Source organism: Marmota marmota, unplaced genomic scaffold (genome assembly GCF_001458135.2).
Source record: "Marmota marmota marmota unplaced genomic scaffold, marMar, whole genome shotgun sequence".
In the NCBI taxonomy this organism is placed as follows: Eukaryota; Metazoa; Chordata; class Mammalia; order Rodentia; family Sciuridae; genus Marmota; species Marmota marmota.
Window position 1 is genome coordinate 12,485,592 of NW_026000153.1, and position 26,268 is coordinate 12,511,859.

Below are 26,268 nucleotides of genomic sequence, written 5' to 3' on the forward strand. Positions count from 1 at the left end.
TCACCGTTCCGCCTACCTGGCAGGCGTGGGGGGTGGGGGGCGGCTCTGCCCCTCAGCAGGCCGCTGGGCCTGCTCTGTGGATGGTCACAGTTCTGTCTACCTTCACTTGCTTGAATTTAATTTCTTCTTTTTCTTCTGTTATCATAAGGTGGAAGCTTAGATGATTGATTTTAGATCTTTCTTCTTTTCTAATATCTGCACTCAATGCTATCAATTTCCCTCTGAGCTCCACTTTCTCTTTATTTCACAAATTTTAATAACTTGTAATTTTACTTTTCCCTCTTTTAAAAGTTCTCGAGATTTTCTTTCTTTGATTTCTGTGTTATTTAGAAGTATGTTGTTTAATTTCCATATGTTTGGGATTTCCTGTTTTCTTTCTTTTGTTGATTTCTAGTTTAATGCCACTGAGGTCTAAGAGCAGTCATTTTATGATTTATATTCTTTAAATTTTGTTAAGATGTGCTTTTGGGATCAAAATGTGTCCTGTCCCAGTGAATATTCCATTTGAGCCTGAGAAGAATGTGCATTCTGCTACTGTTGGATGAAGTATTCTTTAGATGTTTTTCCTTGCTTTGAAGTATGTTTCCTTTAAAATTAATATAGCTATTCTTGCTTTCTTTGGATTAATGTTAGGATGGGATATCTTTATTCGTTCACCTTTTGTTTTTCAAAAATCATCAAAAAGAGTATATTTAACCATACTCTGCTCATTATAGAGCAAATGGATGAACAGAATAATTCATAGCATATTTACTGAAATGGTAAGAGAGAAAGTGGGTCAAAGGAAGGCAGAGGAAATTTGTCTTGGAGGAATCAGAACCAAAGGGCTCCATAATCATCTGGCATCTGCTCTATGTTGTACCTATGTTTAGAAATGTACATGTAAAGAACTCCAGGGATCTTCTAGCTCTTTAAGTTCTCAGTCAACTGTATAGCCACAATGCAACATTTGTACTGAGTTACTCTTTGTATTAAGCAGTCACCTGCATAGATTCCTTGGTGTGTGCATGGTAATTGCTTAAACCATGGATCCTTAGTGACCTTATAGCCACTCAATACTCCTGCCCCAATTTCTCAATTCTAGCTATTGCACAAACAGTTATGTAAGGGATACACTTGGCATTTTACAGTCCATCATTGACTGCACTAAGTCCAATTTGGCTTTAAGGGAAAAATTGATAAAGTTGGTATCAATCAGGATGTGAGAAGGTGGGCCCAGCTGTGTATTACATTGGAAGAATATGCAGGAAGGGTGGTGGGGGACTTCCCTTTCTTGCAGTGCACTGAGATCATCTTTCTTTTGTTTATTTTTAGATTTTGATCTTCCTTTTTGTTAAGCCTCTCATCTCTGAGACTAAGCATTCACGTCATGGTCACATATTTCCTTGTATTTTTTTTTTTTTAATTTCCTGTGTTCACCATGCACACCTGTTTGTTCAGTATTCTTGTCTATTCATTTTTCATCTACATATGTTTTCATGTTTATAGTGATTTCCTTGTAGATAACATATGGTCAAGTCTTGTTTTTGATCCACCCTGACAATCTCTATCTTTTAACTGGTGCTTTTAGACCGCTGGTGTCCAAAGTGTTTATTGATATAGTTGGATTAATATTACTATATTTGTTACTGTTCTTTATTTGTTGCTCTTGTCCTTTTGTTTTTCATTTTATTTTCAAGCATTTTTCTGCTTTTTGTGATTTTATTACTTTTTTATTATTTATTTATTTATTGGTACCAGGGTTTGAAGCCAGGGGTACTTAACCACTGAACAACATCCCCAGCCCTTTTTATATTTTATTTTGAGGCAGGTCTTGCCAAGTTGGTTAGGGCCTTGCTAAGTTTCTGAGGCTGGCTTTGAACTTGTGACCCTTCTGTCTCAGCCTCCTGAGCTGCTGAGATTACAAGTGTGTGCCACCATACCAGTTCTTTTTTAAAATTTTTTTTGTAGTTGTGTATGGACAGCATGCCCTCATTTTATTTGTTTATTTTTATGTGGCGCTGAGGATCAAACCCAGTACCTCACACATGCTAGGCAAGGGCTCTGCCACTGAGCTATAGCCCCAGCCCTGTGGTTTTAAGTGAGCATTTTATATAATTCTATTTTCTCTCTTAGCATGTCAATTTGTACTTCTTTTTTTCTTACCTTTCTTAATAGTTTCTCTAGAGATTGTAATAAACAGTTACAACTAATCCAAACCCACTTTCAAATAGCACTATTCTGCTTCAGGGTACTGTGACTATAATATAATAACCCCCCCCCCCAAAAAAAAAATCCTAATTCCTCCTTCCTTTAGCTTATATAATTGCTGTCATTCCCCACCTTCACACACACACACACACACACACACACACACAGAGCCCTCATACACAAATTTATGCAAGCATACATAATTTTATATGTTGGTGCTATTACTATTTTTAACAAACTGGTAATTGTTAGGTCAATTAAGAATAAGAAAAATAAGAGTTTTTATTTTGCTTTCAAGTTTTCCTTCTTTAGTACTCTTCTATGTGAATCTGAGTTTCTGACCTATAATGTTTGTTTGTTTTTTTTTTCTCTCTCTCTAGATAACTTCCTTTAACATTTCAGGGAAGGAAAGTCTATTGGCAACACATACTCTCAATTTTTAAAAATTTTGTTTTTGTATAAGAAAGTCTTTATTTCTTCTTAATTTTTGAGGGCTTGATTTTCAGGGTATAGAATTCTAGGTTAGTGGTTTTTTTCATCTTAAAACTTTAAATAGTTTACTCCATTCTTTCTTCTGGTTTGCATTGTTTTGGAGGAGAGATCAGATGAAATTCTTGTCTTTGCTCCTCTGTAGGTAAGATATTCCCCCTTTAGACCTCTTTTAGGGTTTAAAATAATCTTTGATTTTTTTATATTTGAAAAATTTTATGCCCAGGTATAGTTTTTTGTTTGTTTTTTGCTTTGGCATTTATACTGCTTGGTGTTTCCTGAGCTTCCTGGATCTGTGGTTTGGTGTCTGATTTTGATTTGGGAAATTCTCAGACATTATTTCAGATATTTTTTCTGTTCCGTTCTCTCTCTCATTTTCCTTCTGGTACTCCTATTATACATATTACACAGTCCATGGACATTCTGTTTTGTTCATTCTTTGTTTCCTTTGCTTTTCAGTTTGGGAGATTTTTATTGATATATGCTCAAGTTCAAAGATTATTTCTTCAACTATTTTAATAATAAATCCCATCAAAAGCATTCTTCTTCTTCATTATTATTCATATAATCTCTAACTTTGTGTTAGCTTTTCATTGCTGTGACAAAATACCTTAGGAAAAACAAAGGATGAAGGATTTATTTTGGCTTATGTTTTTGTTCATTATCAGCTGGCTCCTTTGTTTCTGGACCTGTGGTGAGGCAGACCATCATGGTGGATGGTCATGGGGAAGCCAAGTAGCTCAGCTCATGATAACTGAGAAGCAGAAAGAGGACAGAAGGGGGCTGGGGACAAGAGATACCTTTATAGGGTATCCCCTCAGTCACCTACTTCTTCCAGCTAGTTGCACATCCTGTAGTGTCCCACCACCTCTCAATAGTCCATTTGATGAACTCATCACTGGATCAATCCATTGATGAGACCAGAGCCCTCATGATCTAATCATTACTCTCTAATTCCACCTCGGAACACTGATGTATTTGGGACAAAGCCTTCAACACATAAGCCTTTGGGGAACATTCCAGTTACAAATGGTAACACACCCCCATGGCAATGACCTCTGGAGTCTTAACTCTCATATTTGACCACATCAAGCATGGGTCAAGAGAACAGTTCAGGCTTTTGTGCTCCACTACTGGTTTGTTTCTGTGGCAGTTTCTTCTACTTCTAGGAAGTTGTGATTCTCTGTTTCCACCTTCTCTCTCAAGTGTTAGAGATAGTGGTTTGTCCAGTGACCTTATTTCTCTTAAGAATTTTAGATGTACTGTTGATTTTTCAGTTTGTTCAGCTTTTTACTTATCATAAGGACCAAGTGGTAACTTCCAAGCTCCATACACACAGAACACATCCCATATTAATTTATTTCCTTTTACTATCTTTATAGAGTTGCACAGGAGTGAGGCATGCAGGAGGGAGCCTTCAACTCATTTGGTGGAAACAACTGACAGGCTTAATTAGGATCATGGTGAATTATATTGATGACGATGATCATTATCATCATAAATCTAAAGAAGAGACTTGGGGTTTCCAGATGGGCAAAGTAATAGAACCTACAGAAAAGATTAGGGGGTAGGACTTTTTTCACTTGAAGATGCTCAAATTCAGACTTTTGACCTTACTCTCAAATGAAGTTTTATATAGTAATTCTAAGCAAAGAACATGCCAACAGAATTGAAAGATCTTCCTCATATAATTTAATATTTTACCCCATTTTTGGACCACATTCCTTAGAGTATACTATGAGCTTAATAGTTTCTATAATTATAATTATCTTGAGAATAATATAATTACATTGCTTTATATTTTTGATATCTAGAAAAGCCATTAGTTATATTTAAATTGTACATAATTGTTATGAATTCTGCTTTGCATTTTTCTTCTAAAAATGTTAATAGTGTAGGCTTTTCTAATCTCTAAGAGCTACTGGTCTTGGGACACAATTTAGAGGAAAACATCAATAGATAACAAGAAGCAAGATGAGACTGACAGGACCCAGAGACAGGTTTTCTGTGGCAACATTGAGAACAATAGAGGTCAGGTCTGATAGAGAGGGACCTAGCACATGGACACTGGCTAGAACTGGACTTCTTAGCTAGCTCCTCCTGATATGCTATTGCCTGAAGGTTGAATTTCCCCCAAACTCATGCTGAAACCCAATCCGCAGTGGTATTAAGAAGTGGGGCCTTTAGAGGTAATCAGGTCACAGGGGCAAAGCCTGCATCATGGGATTATGAAAGAGGACCAAGGGAGCTTATTTGCTCCCTCTGCCATGTGAGGCTACAGGGAGAAGGTGGCTTCTATGAAGCAAAGAGTAAGCCTTTGCCAGATAGAATCTGCTGATGGCTTGATCTTGTACTTCCCAGCCTCCAGAACTGGGAATGATAGATGTCTGTGGTGTATAAATTACTCCAGTCTAAGGGGTTTTGTTATAGCAGCCCAAACACACTAAGACTCGGCATGAGCCAGGTTCTTGTGGGAATGCATGAGTTTTCAGGTGTCCTACTTCTCTACAGCATCCCGTGGTTCTGCCTGTGGGTAGGGAATGTAATTGCTGCATAATTAGTCCATGAATTATTGAGAACAGACTGGTATGAAATAATAGGAATGATGCCCTCTGGGTTAGGAACACATTTAATATTTTAAGGCTGATATTCAGGTAAAACTAAATCATGTGGTTGTTATTTTCAGGGCCTACATTGACCCAGGGCTGTATCTGATTACCTAACTGAAAACATAAGAAGAACAAACCATATGAAGAGATATTCCTGTCAGCATATAAGTAATATGGGTACAGAAACATTATGGACACACAAAACAAGAGGAGGACAGAACCATGAAAAGGAATAATTTATTGCAACTGTCTTACTTAAAAATAACCTACTTGGAGCTTATGAGAATTACTTATCTTAGGAAAATACTAGCTTCTTTCTTCCCCACTACCTACTCAGGAGTAGGTCCTTCTTTTGGTGACTTCTTGGGCTGATTCTTTCTTAACAAGCATGTACATTTGTCTGTTGTATAGTTCACCAACTGTAACTACAATACTTAGTACCCTGTGTTTCCTCTCTCTGACCTTGTGCTTAATTATCTCTCACACCTGCTACTCTACAGCCTGCTACAGAAGAATATTTTGCATGGCAGCTGCTCTTTGGTACCCATTTTGGTCATGGGTATGTATTGCCTTTGTACTCCCTTTGGCTTCTGTGACTGTTTCCAGTTGTCTGTTTGGTGCCTTGATCTAAGTGCCCCAGGGTTTCTCTGCCTAAGCAGTGTTTCTTCCAACAGCATTGGCTAGCACTAAATGTGTAAACAGATTTATTGACTAGGATTAAAGGTGTTTTTCTACTTTTCTATTTTAATATTACTATCAAATATATTTTCTTTGGAGCAGTCTGGTCATGGCTCAATTGAAGTAATACTTTTATTTATTTAAAGATTTCACTAGTTAACAAACATGAATTGAAGATTTTATACACTCAAGTATTACATCAGATCCTGGAGATGCAAAGTTCTCTCCTCCTTTCTTCATTCCCTCCTCTTTTTCCTACCCTCTCTCCTTCTGTCCCTTCCTCCCTTCCTTTCTTCTTTGAATAGTCAATATTTTGCTAAGTACTTGGAGATATAAAAATGAGTGCAATGCAGTCCTAGTCCTCATAAAACTTTCAATCTAGTAGCAACTCAGAAAAGTAAAGGGATCATTAAATTACAAACAGGTGCAATAAATGATGTGCTAGAGGTTTGCATTGGTTCTAGGAGATTGTGCATGCGTGTGTGTGTGTGTGTGTGCGTGCCTATGGCCTATGTGTAGTGGGGGTAGCATGTTCATATTAGCTTGCATTTTGCTTCCAGAAGAGGTGACCTGGAGCTGAGTTCTGGGAGTTGAGGTTTTGCATGTGCCAAGCTTGGAAACATCTACAAACGTCTTAAGGCAAAACCTTCTTGGTGGGTAAGGAGAACTATAAGTGGAGTAGGTCCTGTGGGGTAGCAAGGGATGAATCTGGAAAAGTCCTCAGGACCATTTCATGAAGACTTTTGTGCACAAGGGTAGGAATCCTGCAGAGTGCTGACTTTGAAGAATGGTATGCAAAGGGAGTGCCATGATTAGCTTTGCATTCAAAAGATAATAGTCTAATAATATCGTAGGTTATGGCATTGCAGGGCAATGGGCAAGCCTGCACATCTGTTCTGGTGAGGAGCTAGTGGCAATAATCAAGGTATTTGCTAAAAAGCCTGGGTACCTGCCCTTGAACATTCACACTCCAAGGCTCATGATAAATCACTGTAATGGAGCAAGCTGAGTATTAGTAGAGGCAGGAATACAGCACGGTATAACACCGTTTATCTCCCTTGTCTTTTTAATTTAAGCTCCTTCTGACTTTAAAATTCTGTGGCTCTAGGCTATCTGTTGTGGAGGATGGTGCTGTCTTCCGAGCCTCTCTACTTTAGGGCTAATGGCACATCAAAGAGGAATCCTGTGAGAATGTTCCTAGGAGCACTGTTCACAGAGGGGAAACAGGAAACAACTCAAATGCCCATCAGAGAGAGGGGGAGTAAACTAACAACTGTAGAGACACCAAGCAATGTTATGTCCAGTTGGAGTGAATAAACCACAGCCGTGACACAACTATGTGAGGGCATCTTAGACTTACAAACTTAAGTGATAAGTTCCAAAAGGTCTATAAAATATGATGCCTTCTCCCTAAAGTAAGAAAACAGCTAAAATAAAATTATATGCTTTTAAGGGAGATACATGACCTACCTATTATGTAATTTACATTTTTGTATATAATTAAACTATAGAAAGAGGACAGTAAGAGAAGGATGGACAGGGAATGCTGGATGATGTTCCCGTGGGTGGGAAGAGCACGAGAAAGAAAGAGAGGGACCACGTGGTTAGACTAAGTGATTGTCAAGGTTCTGGACTTCAGTTTGGGGTGCTTATTACAGTATTCAAAGTGATTAAGTAAGTAACTACATCTCACTTACAGGAAAGCCATATGTGGCTTGCTGGTAAAATTGTGCCGCAAATAGGAATGTGGTTTAACTAGTCTAGGGCCCTGAGCTGAAGAAGGAAGAAAGGTAAAAAGAGAAAAATAAGCAGGTAGTGATGATGATATGGAGCTGGGAAGGTGGAGTGAGCCAGGAAACAGTGAGGTGGGTTTGAGGTGGCTAAGGGAACAAAGCACCAGGCAACCCACACCACCTGTCAATCAGCGGGGTCTCCTGGCCAATCCTGGAAGGACACAGATCTCAGCAAGATCACCTGACCAACCACAGGAGGACTCTAAAAACCTCCCTTTCCTGTCCCAAGCCCTTTCTTGCCGCACTAAGCCCAATAAAATTCCAATCCCAACCCGCTCTATTAGACTGGAGGATCTCGCCAGGGAGCACATCTCAATAAAGCCTTGTTCAGCAGCTTTTAATCTGCCTACTGTTGATCACTGGTGCCTGACCTTACAGAAACCAGCCAGTGTGAGGAGAGAAGACCCTGGAGAATAGGGGTTTGGAGGGGAGGGGAAGAGTGGGCACAGGTTGGGCAGCCCATGGGCAATGGGGGCAAGTGCTTGTGTCAGCCAATATTCTAGGGTCATCTGTAGTAGGTAAATTCCCTCTGAAAGCCTCTTGGAGAGGAAGTGACCAGCTTCCCACACTGCAATTCAAGGTGAGCCTCACTAGAGTGACAAAGGAGCTGAATCTTGTTTCAATTTTCCAGTATTACCAAGACCTGGAATATCAGCTCAAGTCCTTGTCTGGTAAACCCATAGAACAAAGGCTCCTCTCTCCCAGTTTCCCTGAAGGCCAGAGAACTGACTCAACTTCAATGCCATGTCATACTCACAGTTTTATGATATCTGATCCAAACTTGTGAACCATTAAGTAGCAGGTGGTTTTCAAGAACAGTTTTTCTAAGAAAAAATAAAGAGAGCAAATAGAATTCATTTTATTATGGTGAATTTAAAACACAAGTTAATGATGATCTTAATGAGGAACAAAGGTTGAGTAATTAATTAATGAAGAATGTGAGTATTTAATTTTAAGGCTTTGGTAATTTTAAAGTGAATGTATCTGTTAAAATATCATTTCCATCTCAGGTTTACATGAATTCCACTTTACTAGATGTGCTAAAGACCAACAGTTTATTATGAAAACAGTTTCACTTTGGGTTTTCATTTTCTTTATCGAAACCAAGGAATATCTGAATGTGGGCTTAGATCTCATTTGTTGAAATTGAAAGAAACACAACTTGTGTGAAAGTCAATAATCTGGAATGTGGATCGGACAGATATTCTTCTCGGGTCTAATTTTTGCTGTTACCGTCCTGGAGCTAGAAGATCAACTGTTAACCGTTGTCCCTGCACTGCCACCTGCATCCTGAACACAGACACACACGGCACAGGTACACCCTTCAACAAAATATCTCAGGAGGACTCAGGGATGTTTTGTGGATGGATCCATCTACATATTGTGACTAGTCAATTCTCATCCTGCTTCTCCACTTTGTGAGTCTGTTGTGGAACCCTGCTAATTAAACTTTGGGTCTTATAGTTAGGGCCAGATGAGCGGTCCTGGGAAGAGATGACTGAAGCGAATTGACCTTTCCATGCTCAAATTGGGGGACCTAGGCCTTGCTTGAAGCGTGAGTTGTTGAAATAACAGAAAAAATATAGGGAACTCTCCCTGGTTCTTCAATTTCACTTAGAGGTAAGTGATATTAAATATTATTTTTGTATTAAAATAGATATATTACATGGATTTTTAAAAACAATAAAGGACAACTTCAAACATAGTATGTTCTTGAACTAAGCAATTAAAAATATATCTCCACATTACTGCTGAATTTAATGAAATAACAAGTTATAAGGGAATACTGTTATTAACTGCATAGCAATAAATTAGATAACTTAGATGAAATGGGGAAATTCTAGAAAGACAAAAATGCCAAAAGTGACTCAAGAATAAATGGACAATTTGCATAGACATATAACAAGTAGGAAGATTAAATTATTAATAAACATCTCACAGGTCTGCGGTTATGGCTCAGTGGTAGAGTGCTTGCCTAACACATGCGAGGCGCTGGGTTCGATCCTCAGCACCACAGAAAAAACTAAATAAAAAAATAAAATAAAGGTATTGGGTCCAACTATTAAAAAAAAAAAACTCTCACAAATAAAAGCCCTAGACTAGAAGACCTCACTGGTGACTTCTACCAAGCATTTAAAGATCAACACCAACTCATCACAACTTTTCAAAAAACTGGAAGAGGAGACTCCATTTCTTAACAGTCATAATGACAGTATTACTTTGATACAAAAACCAGGCACATCCCTTAAAAAAGAAAACTATAACCAAATTCTCTTATAAATATGGCCACAAAAATCCTCAATAAAATACCAGCAACATAGAAATAAGTTTTATACTGTAACCTTGTAAAATTTATCCCCAAAATGAAAAAGTTTTTTAACATCTGAAAATCAACAAATATTTTACATCACATCAAGAAAAGACAAAAACCGTATAATCATTTAATAGATGAGAAAATATTTGTCAAAATACCACATCCCTTCATGAATAAAAAAAAGAGAGAGAACAAAAACAAAAAAGTAGGAATAAAAGGGAACTTCTATAACATGATAAAGGTTATCTACAAAAATGTCACAGCTGATGTGATATTTAATGGCAAAAGAATGAATCATTTCCTTCTAAGATGAGGAAAGGCAAGAATGTTTGCTGTCACCACTTCTATTCAACATTATATTGGGAATTCTAGCCAAAAAGTTAGGAGAGAGAGAGAGAGAGAGAGAGAGAGAGAGAGAGAGAGAGAGAGAGAGAGAGAGAGAGAGAGAGAGAAGAGAAGAACAGCAGATGAAAGANTGCTCTCTGGGGTTGACAATAAAAGAGAGAGAGAGAGAGAGAGAGAGAGAGAGAGAGAGAGAGAGAGAGAGAGAGAAAAGGCATCCAGAATCAAAAAAAAAAAGAAAATAATACTATTGTGTAGATGATATCATCTTGTATGTTCAAAATCCTAAGAAATCCATTTAAAAACTACAATAACTACTAAATGAGTTTAGCAAATTTGTGGCAGGATACAAAGTTGTAATGCAAACTCAACTGTCTTTCTGTGAAGCATAAATGAGCAAATAAATGAAATTAAAAAAACAATGCCATTTACAATAGTATCAAAAAGAATTAAACATTTAGGAATACATTTAACAAAAAGATATGATATATTCTTTGAATCTCTATTATTAAAAGAAGTTAAAGAAGACCTAAATAAATGGAAATACATCCTCAGTTTATGGATTGGCAGACTTAATATTGTTAAGGTGGCAATCTCCCTAAATTGGCCCACAGATTTAATGCAATCTCCATCAAAGTCCTAACTTCTATGTAGAAAATGATCAGCTGATCCTAATCTTTATGGGGAAATTCAAAATTCAGAATAGCTAAAATAATTTTGAAAGAGGAAAACAAAGGTAGAGAGTTTATACTTTCCAATTTCAAAATTATTATAAAAATAACCAAGACAGTGGGATATTAGAATAGGGATACAGATCAATGAAATAGAATCAAAAGCCTCAAAATAAACCCTAAAATGTCTAATCAATTGACTTTTGACAAGGGTGCCAAGAAAATTTCAATAGTGGGAGGAATTTAACAAATGGTGCTTGGAACAATTGGAGCAAAAGAATAAATGCATTCCTTCACCTCACACCATTATAAAAACAACTCAAGATGGACCAAAGACCTAACTGTAAAAGCTTCAACTATAAAAATCTTAGAAGAAAATATTGCTACAAATCACTGTGTGTTTGAACTAGCTTAAATATGACACCAAAAATATGAGAAAAAGAAAAAAAATGAACAAATTTGATTTCCTCAAAATTAAAAAAAAAAACAACTTATTTTGTGCTTCAAAGGTTAGCATTGAGAAAAGAATGCAAGAAGACATTTGCAAATCATATGATAGATGATTTAGCACAGGGTACTAGAATATATAAAGGACTATTAAAACTTACATCAAATTTGTGGGAGGCAGTTGATTTGGACTAGGCTTTTGCACTAGGTATCAAGAGACTAAACCAATGTGGAGTGTCATTGCAACAGCTGAGCATTAGTTAAATGCAGGAGACTCCATAGCCAATTAATCAATTAAACTGGAAACAATTAAGTTGTTTCTATGACACACTTCCTTCCATTTTCTATAAATGCTATCAGATCATGTTACTAGTTGGATTTCTCTGGACCTGCTTTTGTTCCAGAGTTTATCTGATTTATGAATTTTTTATTCTCTTCTACTTGTTCTGTTTTGTATATAATTGCTCAAATAAGCTCTACTAAAATTTAAAAGCCTAGGGATTTTTTCTTTTAACAGATTTTGCTAGTCAGCAGAATCCAAAGCAGATCTCCAGGGACTTCTCAGGAGCACGATAGCCAGAGATAGGTAACTACTGAGTCCAAGGTGCTCACTGTTTTCCTGCTATATCTAGGGATCATGGGTAAATTCTCTTTAGGATTCTGAAACTACCCAGATTTTGTTTTAAACAGAGTTTGTTTGAGCAAATTTTTGGTTTGGAAGTTGATTTTATAATCATGAATAAAAGATTCCTCTTTGTGCCTTGAGCCCAAGTCCATGGTTAATTTGTGCTGGGAGAGATCATATGACCCTTGGAGTTTGTGGTGGCTGAGCAAGTCAGACAGGAACTAAAATGGGTTTGTTAGGAATAAGATTGGATCTTATAGAGATGTCTTAAATGTTTGGTCAGAAAGAAACTAGACTAGATAGATATGATGAGTTCATCTGGGGTTGAAGAGTCCAGAACTCCCTGTTCCATAAGAGAAGGAATTATGAGTTAATCTGGATCTAATTAGTCTAGACCCCCCCGCCACCACCCAGTCTGGAACTGCAGCCAATTTTCTATTTTCTATACAGAGACCACCATTTTCTAGAGAAATGAATGAGACTTATCTTGGGGTTGCAGTGGCCACAGTGGGGAGGCAGGGACTCCATTTAGGTCTGCAGATACCCAGTGAGTAACTAAAAGCAGGATACTGTTACTGGGCAGCTCTAATGCTGCTCAGGGAGAAAGAGGCTGGGCCATAATGCTCACTGCTTCAGAAATATTCAGTCAAATTCATAGGAAAATAGGTTTCATTCCAAACCACCTTTGAAGGAAGATAGAAGAAGCTTGTTTCAAAGGTTCTATCTCCAAAATTCCTGAGATTGAGCCAAACCTTTGAAGGAGAGAAGTCAGGGGAGAAGAGACAGTGGCCAGGAAGTGAGACAAAAGGCAGAACATGCATCTATGCAGATGGAGTTGGCCTGCCTCAGATAGGCCCGACTGGGAAATCTCCATCCCCATCTTCTTTGGAGCCTTTCAGGGTGGGGGGTCCCAGCCCCACCACTCCCTGAAGCCTCCACTCTCAGCATAAGGAAGCCATTTCCAATTTCAGATGGGGCCCCCCAAATTCAGTCTGTTTCAATGCAACTCCATTTTTTAAATCTGTCTCCTTTATTACCTTAAACTTTTTGACTTGCTCGGCTCTACACATACACATGTTAATCATTTAAGGAGTGGTCACATAAAAGCTAGTAGTACAGTTTATTAGCCCTAAACTTACCTATCTGGTTCCCCTTCAAGATTGAGATGAGATGTTCAGGAACATTTGACTGTTAGCTTTTACAACACCCTCTTTCAGATCCCTGGAGAAGCATCTAGGAATTTTCAGTCATTGTTCTATACCTTCCAGGGAATCACCCCCTGATGAGACTGCCACCCTGACTCAGTCAGGAGTGATCGTCACATGGGAACCAAATTACCACCTTCCTGGATCATAGGTCTGACAGATAATCATCCTGAACAACAAGTAGCAATTGCCACCCCAAGCAATAAGGATTTCTCCAGAGCCACCTCATAGAATCAGAACTGAGAGATGATCAGCCAAACCCCCCACAGTTTGACTAGGACTGCTTAATCATGCAGACCTCTCATCCCTGCCCCAATGCTTCCTCTTTTTAAACCTAATGCTTCTGTTATAACCCCCAGAGATGGGGCTGAGGTGCTGGATCTCACTTTGCCTTCCTAAGATGGCCATATCAGTTAAAGTTTCTTCTCTACTTTTTACCATTACCTTTTCTGTTTGGGACAAAAGGCTGTACGGTTGGCTAGAATCCCTGGAGTCAGACCCCTGGCCTAGGACTCTGGTAACAAAATCCTTCCCCTCAGACTTCTGTTGACTGCCTCTTCCAATCAAGTGCCTCTTCTTGTCCTGGTCTTTGCTCTGCCCCCCAAACTCTTCCTTGGTAATAAAAGAAGTTTAGAAAGGAAATCTCCATTTGAAGGGGCATCTCCCTCTCTTTCTCTGTCATATATACATATATGATCATATACACATATGATCAAGAAAAAGGAAGATCAGATCATGGGAAGGTTTTTCACTGAAAAAGACAAAGATTCAGGTCTGTTGAAACAAATTTCACCATTGACCATTTCCTGACAAGGCTTGTCATTTTCTTGGCAGGTACTGGTACTGAAGCTTGAACTCAGATTAGTCATCCCAGATAACAATAGTTTAGAGCAATCTTTAGGAAGGTCAGTTAAGAAAAGAGGAAGAGTCCTTTGACTCAGTTCTCTCATGGAAGTAAATGAGGTGATTAGGAAGTTTTAAAAAAATCTTCAGAGTAATTGGGGGAATATGAATGGACCCTTAGAAGAGCTGAAGATGAGTTTTAACAAGTTCTTGCTAGGTGTGGTCAGTTTTCTATCTTTTCTAACTCTGATTACTTGATAAACATTAATTTTTCAGGAGATTGATAACAATCAAATTCCTTTGGAGGATTTGTGTTTTTGCAGATTAGAGCCTAGCTCTGTTTAGCGAGTGGTAATTAATACACTATAGTGACATATTTTGAGGTGATATTTCCTGAACTCTTTTAATGGCTAGGTTTGTTTAATGAGAAATTGAAGCATAATTGTTAAGAAGGAGTAAATTAGTTGACTATAAACAGGATGAAAGTTTGTGGATGAACTTTGAACTTAACTCAACAATAAATAAGGCATAGTCTAATTTTTAAAAATTGCAATGGACATGAACAGGTATATTGCCAAAAAATATATATAAATGTCCAATAAGTACCTGAAAAGGTGCTCCATATCATTAGCTATCATGGGGATATAAATCCAAACCAAGATGAGACACAACTTTATGCTGTCACCGGCATCCTAGGCCAGAGGCCTAACTCCTGGGGATCCCAGCTAACCAGGATACCACTGTCCCCAAAAAACAAACAGAAAATGTTGTGGTGAAAAGCAGGAAAGGAAACTTGAATCACTATGGCCACATTGGGCAGGCAACGTGAGATCCTGTCTTTGGAGTGCTGACAAGACCTTCAGGTTTAAATAGACAAGAATTGGGGTATGGGCTGAAGGTCTGCATAGTCAACAGTCTTGTTCAAACTGTGGCCTAGTTGATCATTCTCTCAGTCCTGATTCTGCAAAGTAGCTCCAGAAAAGTCCTTATCACTTGCAGGAGCAATTTCTACTTGCTCAGGATGTTTGTTCATCAGAACTGTCATCTGGAAGGTGGCAATTCAGTTCCCATGAGAGGATGGCTCCTGCTATTCCTAGAAGGAGTAGGACAACAACTGGAGATTTCTAGTGCCACTTCAGGGGTCTGAAACAGGATGCTACAAATCTCCTTGCAAATCTGTCCTCAGTCTTGAAGGGGGATGAGAGGTTAGGTAAATTTAGTGCTAATCCTATATTAGTAGTTTTCAGATAAATACTCCTTAAATGATTCCCATGCCTACATGCAGAGATAAACAGGGTCTTGACCCCAAATTTAATGTAGTAAAAGGAGACAGATACAAAGTGAAGGCTGAGATGCCAACCTTATAATTTCACTTTGACCCCCTTCAAAATATTTTAAAATTTCTCTCTAGGGCTGGGATTGTGGCTCAGCAGTAGAGCGGTTGCCTAGCATGGACGGGGCCTGGGGTTTGATCCTCAGCACCATATAAAAATAAAGGCATTGTGTTGTATCCATCTACACCTAAAAAATAAATATTAAAAAAAATTCTCTCGAGATTTTTTTTTATTTGATCGATTTGTTTTTTAGAAGTGTGTTATTTAATTTTCATATGTTTGGGATTTCCTGTTTGGTTTTTTTCTTTTTGTTGATTTCCAGTTCAATGCCACTTGGGTCTGAAAGTAGCTACCCATTGGGCATCTGCAGGCCTAAAGGAAGAGTCACTGCTTTTAGTAAAGTTAGCTTCTCTAAATCTTAGATACAATACCTTCTAGGATATCCTCTAGTTAAGAGAATAAGCGCTGAGCATGGGAAAAATTAGAAGCTTCATACAATGCTGGTAGGAATATAATATAGTGTGGCCTCTTTGGTAACCAGCCTAGCAATTCCTCAAATTGTTTAGCCTATGATTGAGCAATTTGCTATATGGTCCAGCACTTCTTCTCCTACATCAAAACCTGAGAGGACTGAGAGTATCTTCAGACAAAAACTTGTGCTCAAATATTCATAGCAGTAATTATTTATACTAGCCACTCAAAGTGTTCATCAACTAACAGACTAATAAACAAAATGTTGATATACATATAATGGAATATTATTCCACCATGAAAAAATAATAATGAATTATGCTACAACATGTATTCACATTAAAAGCATCTTAAGGGTTGGAGCTGTGGCTCAGTGGTAGAGCGCTTGCCTAGCCTGTGTGAGGCACTGAGTTAGGTTCTCAGCACCACATATAAGTAAATAAATAAAATAAAGGTCCATCGATGAATAAAATTTTTTTTAAAAAAATCTTAAAACATTATGCTATGTGAGAGAAACTACTATGCTAAGTGAAAGAAACCAATCACAAAAGATGAAATATTGTATGATTCAATTTATAGGGAATGCCCATAAGGGGGAAATTCACAGAGACAGAAAGCAGAGCAATGTTTGACAGGGGATGGAGAATGTGTGTGTTTGGGGAGTGACAGCTCAGGGTTATGGAATATCTTTTTGGGGCAAGAAAAAGTTCTAAAATTGATTGTGGTGATGGAATATACAAATTGATTATAGTGAATTTATAGAAAGTCACCAAATTTATACTTTATATGAGTAAATTGGATAGCATGTGAATTTTAACTCAATAGACACGTCTAAAAGTATATTCCCTCCCCTTAGATGATCCTTTTTAGGGATGCTGTTGAGGAGATTGCCCCCAAAAACCCTCTGATGTCAAAGGACTCTGAAACCCCAGTTCCATTAGCAGCTCTTTGGCTTCTGACCTTGGGGAAGGTGTTTCTTTATGTGAACTACAATTTCCTTCACTGAAGAATGTGGCAATTATATTTGGTCCCCTTTATTATAGCATCTTGTAAGTTTAGAGAATTTTATATGAGACATTCAAAATTAAGTGAAGGACAGAGGTGGTTTAGAAGCGAGTTTAAAGTATTGTTAATGCAGAACTAGCATAGCCCAGAGCAGAGCAATTTAAAAACTGACATTAGTAAGTTCTTTGATTAACTTACATTACCAGCTGAGAGAGGGAGAGAAAATTCATCTTCTTTCCAGTAAGATAAGAGGTACTCGTGTGTTTCTTAGAATTCTGTTTTGCTCAAGTCAAAGCAAATGGCTACAGGGTTCTCCTCACTCTCAGAGCAGGACCAGCCATTTGAACAACCATTCTCCTCAAATGAATTCTGTGGTCGTAAGCTTGAGAGGCCCCTGGAGCAATGGTGGATGTAGGGACATGAGTTGGCCTTCTGAGAGCTAAATTCTAAGATCTCATGGAAGGGTGGATAACAGAAATATACAGCCTCAGGAAGGAGCAGATATCCCCAGTAGGATCAGATGGGAATCTGACTGTTACTGATACCAGTGAAGAAATACAATAGTGTATTGATAGTAACTTATCTTCCATGGTTGGGATGCGTCCACTGAATGTCATGTGTTGAAAAATCAATTCTCCCTGCAACAATGTTGAGAAGTGGAGCCTAATATGAGGTGATTTCTTTCATGAATGGACTCATTTGTTATTGCAGGAGTGGGTTAGCTATCCTGAAGAAAGGCTTGTTACAAAAGCAAATCTGGCTCCCTCTTGCTCTCTCACTAATTATCCTCTTTTGCCTTTCTGTCTTCTGCCATGGGATGACAGCATGAAGGCCCTCATCAGATACCAGTGTCATACTCTTGGACTTCCCGGGAATAAATTTCTGTTCATTATAAATTACTCTGTGCTATTTTGTTATAGCAGCACCAATGGGCAAAGACACTATCTAAAGTAAAAATTATACTGTAGAACACTGCTTGTGACCAGGAAGGTGATTTCTACACATCCAAAGAATCCAAAGAATGGGAACTTGCAACAGCACAGGAAAAAAGAAAATATGTCCATTCCAAAGGGCAAAGGAGAGTTCAGAAAGGACCCATTCAACAGTCATCATACATTAGGTGTACACCTGTGTGTGCAACAAAACCTAGGATGTTCCAATTTTTGTCACCTTCATGTTTCCCATTGCTTTCTTGCACCTAAGATACTTTTGAAGGAACACTTATTTTTATCCTCATTCTATAGGCAAGAACACTGAAACTTAGAGAGCTTAGATCACATACATATTAAATGGTTCAGCTGAGGTTAAAGTCTTTTACTCTAAGAGCCAATGTTATTTATAGTGTACATTTGGACACACTTAGGACATTTTGTTTGATGCCTTGTCTATCTCAGGTCAAGCAGGTACTGTTATACATTAATTATTAATGAGAAACTTGAAGCACAGTGAGACCTATTGATCATGTAACTACTTTTGAGGCTACATATTAAAATTAAATTGGTTCATTATAATTACACACAATACTAGGATACATGAGTTACCTTCTTCCTTCTAAGGCTCCATGAGTTTTTAACTATCATATTCCACAGAGATGAGATTTCTGCATAGGTGACTCAAGGAAGTTCTGGCAAGACACTCAGGGCATGTGATTCTGTTGACCCCTAGTGAGAATGATTCCATTAATCATTTTTTCCATTAACAATTCTGAGATTCTTCCAAGGTATTTACTAATGAGAGCTGGAGGCAAAAGCGGCGGGTGAAAAGGAAGGTCAGAAATACTTTGCACAGTTTGAAAAAACTGTCTGCCCAGGTACCAGAAAGGGCAACGTGATTTACTGAGTGATTCTTTTCAAGAATGTAGCTTATTTGCTTTCTCTGCTAAGGTCATGTGCTTTATTCTTGGTTACCTTTAGAGAGAAAAGGAATACTTAAACATAGTTTCAAAAATAATTTTATGTTTATATACATAATTTCATCCTTCTATCTCCCATTTTTTGTGGCTTAGCAGACAGAAGGCAATACTGGGTTCAGTGAGGCATTGTAGGCCAGGCCTATTATGTTTTCTAAGAGAAACCTACACTAGGAGATACTCTATCTTTGTCATCCCATACAGTTCATGTAACCATTCTGAAAAAAAAAAATTCAACTGGAGCAATTTCAATGGCTTAGGAAGGCTGCTTGGTTTTATTTTCAGTTTATCAATTACTGCTTTACCTGCAGATGGAAACCAGACATTCAGTACAGGTCAAAAGGTCGTTACACTTGACAGATGTAAAAGGAGGTGGACATTATTGTACCCACTTTATGGATGTGGGAAACAGTGCCCAGAATGGTAGGCCCACAATTGAAAACCCAACTATATGCCTTCTTCCCTTAGCAAAGTGACAACTTCCATTTCACTAGAATCTGACTTTTCAGCCTCTCATTTTACCATGTCAGACAGAAATTCCCTGTGGATGAAGAGTCAACAGGATGCCTAAATACCAGTAATCTTGTTTTGGATTTTTTTTTTTATTTTGATACTATAGAAAAAAAGAAGGGCTAATCTAGAAAATGGGATTTTTATTTAGTCTTCTACCTTTGGACAACACATCTTTGCCTAAAAAGAGAAAAGTCAAACTCAAGTTGCAAATGGTTAAATTTGTCAGTCGGGTCTATTATACACAGAAATGGCAAACAATTTAAACAAGACTTAACAATAACTATGACTTTTCCTCACTTTTGTGAAATTGTAATAACATTTTCCCCTTTTTCTGTAACTTAGAGATGTGAAAATATAAAGTCTGAATTCTTTTGTTTTCTGTTGCTATAACAAAATACTTGAGATTAGATATTTCATAGCAAAAAAGAGGTTTATTTAGCTCTCCATTTGAATGAGAGGTTAAATATCCAAGATTGGGTGGCCCCATCTGTTCAGTTTCTGGTGAGGAACCCACCCCCCATCCCACTTCCTTGGCTGCATCACAACATGGAAGGGAAATATGCAGGAAGAAGAGAGCAATCACATGGTTGGATAGGAAGCAAGAAGAATAAGGGGCTAGACTTGCTTTCTTTTCTTTTTTAAAGATGGGGTCGAACTCAGTTGTCTAGGCTGGTCTTAAACTCATGGCTCAAGTGATACTCCTCCTTCAGTCTCCCAAGTCATTGGGATTATAGGCATGTGTACCAGCCTTGCAAGCTTGCTTTAAGAAAATTAAATTGGTACATTATAATTGTACGCAATACTGGGATTTATTGTGAAGGTTTGCTCTCTTTCTAACAACTTGCTCTCTCCCACTAGACCAGAATTAACTCCTTCCCAGAGGATGCTCCCATGACCCAGTGACCTTCTGCTGGGGCCTATCTCTTACAGACAGCACTAAGATTTATAAGAGATTGTAAATGTCTAGTAATAGGGGATAAGTCAATTAAAATATAAGACATTTATATGGTGAAGAACTATAGGGTAATTAACAGACTTGACTTAGGTCTATATGTCTTCTTGTGTGTAGGTCTTAAAAACAATGTTGAGTGAAAAAGGGAAGCTGCAGAGCCATGCATACTGTTGCTCACTGAAGTCAAATTTCAGCCTACACAAAGGAAAATTATAGAAAGATGATGGCAGAAGCAGCAAAAATTTTTGAATCCCTTTGAATCTCCACATACAAGAAAAGCCCTTGGATAGCAAAAACCAGAATCCACAGACAACAGTTACAACAAAACAGAGTGTCTCTATGAACCCCAATGTACTGTTAGGTAAGCATGGACATTCACAGCCACAAGTCCTGTGGCTTATCAATATCTGTACCAGAGAAAGTAGAGGGAAGCAATTGATGTCAGACAACCCCGGGAAAAGAGAATCCCCAAAGGGCTGCAGGCGTTGACTAGAAAACATGCTTGGTGGGCCCATTAGAGGACAGCAGCTGAGACTGGAAGAAGAGGTTTTGCCTACAGCAATAGCAGGTGGGTGCCAGTGGCTCAAGGTCAGAAGGACTTAGGGTCTGGGGTCATTTGCCATCCATAAGATGTAGAAACTTACCCACCAAAGCTGCCTTTCAGGACAGGGCTCACACTGAGGAGAAAATGCTACATATGGACTCAAAACTGAGCCGAATAGAAATTAAGTCTAAAGAAACTCCATATAAAAGTGGGAAGAGGAGAAGAGTCATAGAATCTCAGAAAAGAAGAGCTCACCTATGTTTTAAACCCTATTCAACCAGAAGAGCTCTGTGCATTTATAAAAACTCTCCTCAGCCACCTCTTTCTAAGAGTTCTTAAAAACCAATTTCATATAAAAATAAGCAAAAGGAATGTATCTAGGTCAACTCCCATACAAAGTTATTATAAGAAAAAAAAGAAGGAACAGAATAGCATCTTTACAGATAGTAAAAGCATGCCAGGAAATAAGGTGAGAGAGAGAGAGATATTAAAATATAATATAAAATATAATATCTCATGAAAGAACAGTAAAAATGAGAATGAGAATAAAACTCAGTCATGGAATAAAAGAATAGAAAATCATTGAGAAATGAATTTAAAAGAAATGAACACAATATCAAGTGAAAACAATAGGTGTTTTAAGAGAAATAGAAAGTGAAAGGAAGAAAACTTTTATAGATTAAAAAATAAGTGAAGAGATAAAAAATATTCAAGAGACAAGCAAAATATCAAAGACAGACAATGAGGATTCAACAGATGGGTATAGAAATGTCAGAAGAAGAAAACAAAGCAAGAGACTGAAGAAATGCTAAAAACTTTTGCTGAAATTAGAAAATATATGATCTAAATCACACATTGAGATAGAGAGAGAAAGGGAGAGAGAGAGAGAGAGAGAAAGCATGCACACTACATGCCTGACAACATCAAAATTCAACAATTAACACCAAGACATTTTCTAATTAGATGGCTAACCTTCATAGTAAACAAAAGAAAACAATTCTTTGAACTTCTAGGAGAAAAATAATGTTGACTTACAAAGGAAAAGAAAATTAGGTTATCATTAGGCTTCTTAATAACATATTTAAGATGTTCAGGGAAATAAATTATGCCAAGGATTTTTATATCCAGAGAAATGCTGACTTTCAAGTACAAAGGGCATAGACAACATGCTCTCAATATGCAAGAATTCAGGGAATATTGTTCCCATGAGTCCTTCCTGAGGAATGAACTTTAGATAGTAAGAGACATCCCGAGAGAGCTGGGGTTAACGTTAATCACAGTTGTGAATGGAACTCAGACTAAATGAGGCGAACAGCGGGTGGGTGTTCTATGTGCTCAGAAAAATAGAGATCAATGATTTAGAAGGGTGGAAAAATGAGGAAATCATATAAAAACGATTTTAACTGGTCTCAATAATTATAAAATATGTTAATGATAGTAATATTAGAACTGATAGTCTGAGAAAATTTTGTGTGTAATAGGGGATAGGTGAATGAGCAATTATGGGCTATTTTAATTCTATCACTTAATCCTTGGCAATTAGGACTCTGTATGGAAAGAGACTTTGGAAAGAAGGAGCAGAGGATACAGAAGAGATTAAGAAAAACATCAGTAGTTCTGGTTTTTAATTAGAAGTGTCAGCATGAACTCAGTTGTAGAAAAATCTACTCCGATGAAGTACCATTGAGTTAAAAAAAAAGTTGACCCTAAAAAAGTATTCTCAAAACAATGTATTGTTCAAGGAACAGTATTCTATAAAGGAATACAATTTTCTTCTTTCTGAGACTGAAAAAATTCAACTTGTCTGAACCACTGTTCAGTTCCTTCTTTTGTGGGGTAGATAGGGAAATTTATTGAGAACTAATTGAAATCAATGAATGTTCCCGATTATTTTCCCATTTGGGGTTTTGAGGTCAGTTATTTCCCCAGGTACTAGGGGGGCCATCTGTGTGTCTGGGTATGTGTATACAAGTTAACATAAAAATCATTGAAAATTTTTCATTATTTTGATTTCTTGGTACTTAAGGCAATGATCAGCAGGTGGGCAAATCATTAATGTGACACATAAACCAACATTGGCCATTTAACAGTTTATTCTCTAAATGTCCCCAGCAATTTCATCCTGCCATGATGGAGAAATGAATGACAGGAAGAAACTGCCTGGAGTGGCATTTTAATTTTAATTTTTATTAGCCCCATAAGAATATCAATCTGTAGAAATAACACAATCAGATTCCATTCCATAAGCACATGCGGGTATAAAGAAGGCAAGCAGATACACAGTAGTGCCAGACGGTCCATACTTACTAGGCAGGTAACTGCACAGTCGCTCCATTGAGGCCTGGATCGTAGAGTTGTGGACTTGAGCCAGCTGTTCAACCACAGATACCACCAGCACACACCCTGCAGGGAGCAGAAGAGCCCGTCAGCAGTGCACACAGAAAGCTGGGCCAGAGGGTGAAGGCAAAGGGAGGTGCACCTTAAGAATATAAGTCTTTCCAAAAAAAGAAAACTTTTCTTTGCTTTTTGCCTTTAAAAATCTACTGTGTGCATAAATGCACTATGCACTATGAGTCCTAGTAAAATGTGAGGTGTGGTTATGGGTTCGGGGGTCAGAAAGTTTCGGGTTATTTGTGGTCAGTTTTGCCACTTGTGATGTCTGTGACTTTAGGGAAGCAATTTGATCTTGCCTAATTTGTGCTCCTGTCTGGTCACGTCGGAGAAAGAGACGATGTTTAAATGAGATAGTGCAAGGAAAACAGCCCATACAGAGCAGAAGCTTAATAGATATTTGTCCTACCCTCCTCTCTTTCCCTCCTTTCTGCAGTAGATGGTTTTGTTATGCAGGATCATCCCTATCCTATGCATTTTCAGCCTTTGACCCAGGGTTAGGTTCCTAATTTTGGAACAGAGGCAGAAATTGCCTAGAAGACCTGGCATTAGTTTGATCTTGTAATCCTGGACTCACCGACCCATCTTTCTGAACCTTTAGCCTCCTCTTTACAAAGTAGGTAATAGAATGTTTCCATAGGGCTGATGTGATGATTCAAGGAAACAATAATGCAACAGAGTGTGCCTGGGAAATCACAACACACACGTCAAATATTGTATCTCAAGCTACAGAGCACACTACTTGAAAAAGAGTACCAATGTGATGAGTATCTAGAAGCAAACTTGGATCAAATCAGAAATTTAAATTAGGAATTAGGAATTTAATTCTTTTACCTCCTTTGTTAGGTGGTAAGTGTGAATGTCCAAAGCCGCTAGGCTGACAGTTCTATTGTCTGAATTGCTGGAAGTCCAAACCTAGTTTTCCAAGGGGAAGGGACTCTCTTCTGAACACGCATACTGTAGTTGGTCAAAGATCCATGGGTGTGTGAAAATAAATCATTAGATCCCATCGAGATAAGAGAAGTGGGCATTTTTCCAGGCAGAAAGAAATAAAACTTTCTATAAAGCGAGAGATTACCAATGAAGAAATGAGAGGTGTCCGCCTTTCTAGGTATTGCAATGCCTAATGATACTTTGTTCTAGATTGTTCTGTCCCTTCTGCTGGGCAAAGAGGGGCTCATGAAATCAGAGATAGTGAGATCCTGTTATTCGTGGTCTTGTTGGGCTCTGAGGGTATCTATATATTTGCATTTATCACTGTCAACCATTGAGTCGATTGGCTGTTTTTAACTTAATACTTGGCTCTTCAGGGTGTTCTTGCATTTCAATAAATTAAATAGCTGATACTTACTAGCATCTTATGGTCTAAAAATCATATATATATATATATATATATACATATATACATACACACACATATATATGCTTTATTTTAAAAATAACTTTCAACAATATAAGCACAATGCAAATCCATTTTAGAAAATGTTTTAAATATAGAACAGTATAAAACAGATCATAAAACATTACTCAGCTCACTTAGAGATAATCAATTTTTAAAAAATATATTAAATATATTTAACAAATATGAATATCTTCAAGATTTATTATCATAAATAATGTATAATAATCACTTATTAAATTAGGTGGAGCCAAATAAATTTTAACAACTAACTGAAACTGGAAAACAATAAGTAGTGCTCTTGCAATGCCATCAGAGGATGAAAGATGGCTTAGCAGAAAAGGAAGAGGCTTTGAAAAAGAAAAGACAAAAAACTTGATTTCAGGAGCTCAGGCCCTGCCCAGATCTAGCCACACTGACAGTAGCCCCAGGTCCATCCTGACACTGGCAGACACTGAGGGAGATCAGGACCACCTCTTCCAACCAGCGGAATACCGCAGGAGCCCAGACCCAGCCCAGGTCTGCCTACACCGACATACGTGGGACCCAGGCCCTGTGGAGGTCTGAGTCCACCACCCCCACCACCACCTGGGAGCCCAAGCCTAACCCACTTCCATTTTGGGACACTGAAGACATCACCAAAGCCTTCTCCACAGAGTAGCCCCCATCTTTTGACTACAGACAAGGCCTACAAACAGCTGCATATCAGAGCATGCCCACCCTTTCAGCCCCATCTCTATAAGATGTTGCATCCATCTTGGGGCACCTCCACTATTATCTCGAGTTACTTCGGCTATTGCCACCACCATCTTGAATTGCAGTAGTATACATTGGGAGACACCAGCAGGGTCTGGAAGTCCAACATCAAGGTGAGGTACAGACAATCTACATGGATACTACAAGGATATAGGGTAGAAACTGTAATATCTCAGATCCACACTGCAAGAAAGGAAGACACTTAGACAACATGAAAAAATAATGGAGGAAAGTGTCCCAAACAAACTAGGATACTACAATAACAGAACCCATGGACAGCAAAGTTGATGAAATGTCAGAGAAGGAGTTCAGAAAGTTCATAATTAAAATGATCTATGAATTAAAGAATAACCTAAATGAGCAAATACAGGCAAAAAGTGATCACTCGGGGGGGGGGGAAGAGAGAGAGAGTACAAATACAGGTAGCAAAAAATTGCTTCAAGAAAGAGATAGAGACTCTGAAAAAAAAAACAGGCAGAAATCCTTGATATGAAGGATTCAATAAATCAAATAAAAAACTCAATAGAAAGCATAACCAACAGACTAGATCACTTGGAAGAAAGAATGTCAGATAATGAAGACAAAGTATACACTCTGGAAAAGAATGTTGACCACACAGTGAAGATAGTAAGAAACTATGAACAGAACATCCAAGAATTGTGGGACAGCATCAAAAGACCAGATCTAAGAGTTATTAGAATAAAGAAAGGCACAGAGTTTCAAACCAAAGGAATGCACAATCTCTTCAATGAAATAATATCAGAAAATTTCTCAAGCATGGAGAATAA

General features: G+C 38.0%; 1 protein-coding gene and 1 pseudogene across 2 annotated transcripts in view; both read right to left on the bottom strand.

Moving 5' to 3' along the window:
- Positions 1-26,268, bottom strand: part of Aoah (acyloxyacyl hydrolase) — a 213,642-nt gene that overhangs the window by 159,631 nt on the left and 27,743 nt on the right. For both annotated transcript variants that reach the window (XM_015490228.2, XM_048786464.1), the window contains exons 2-3: positions 23,242-23,337; positions 8,517-8,583 (exon numbers count right to left, since the gene is read on the bottom strand). In XM_015490228.2, the coding sequence (XP_015345714.1) occupies positions 8,517-8,583; positions 23,242-23,337 (163 nt within the window). The remainder of the gene's footprint in view (positions 1-8,516; positions 8,584-23,241; positions 23,338-26,268) is intronic.
- Positions 372-1,395, bottom strand: LOC107146021 (annotated as a pseudogene).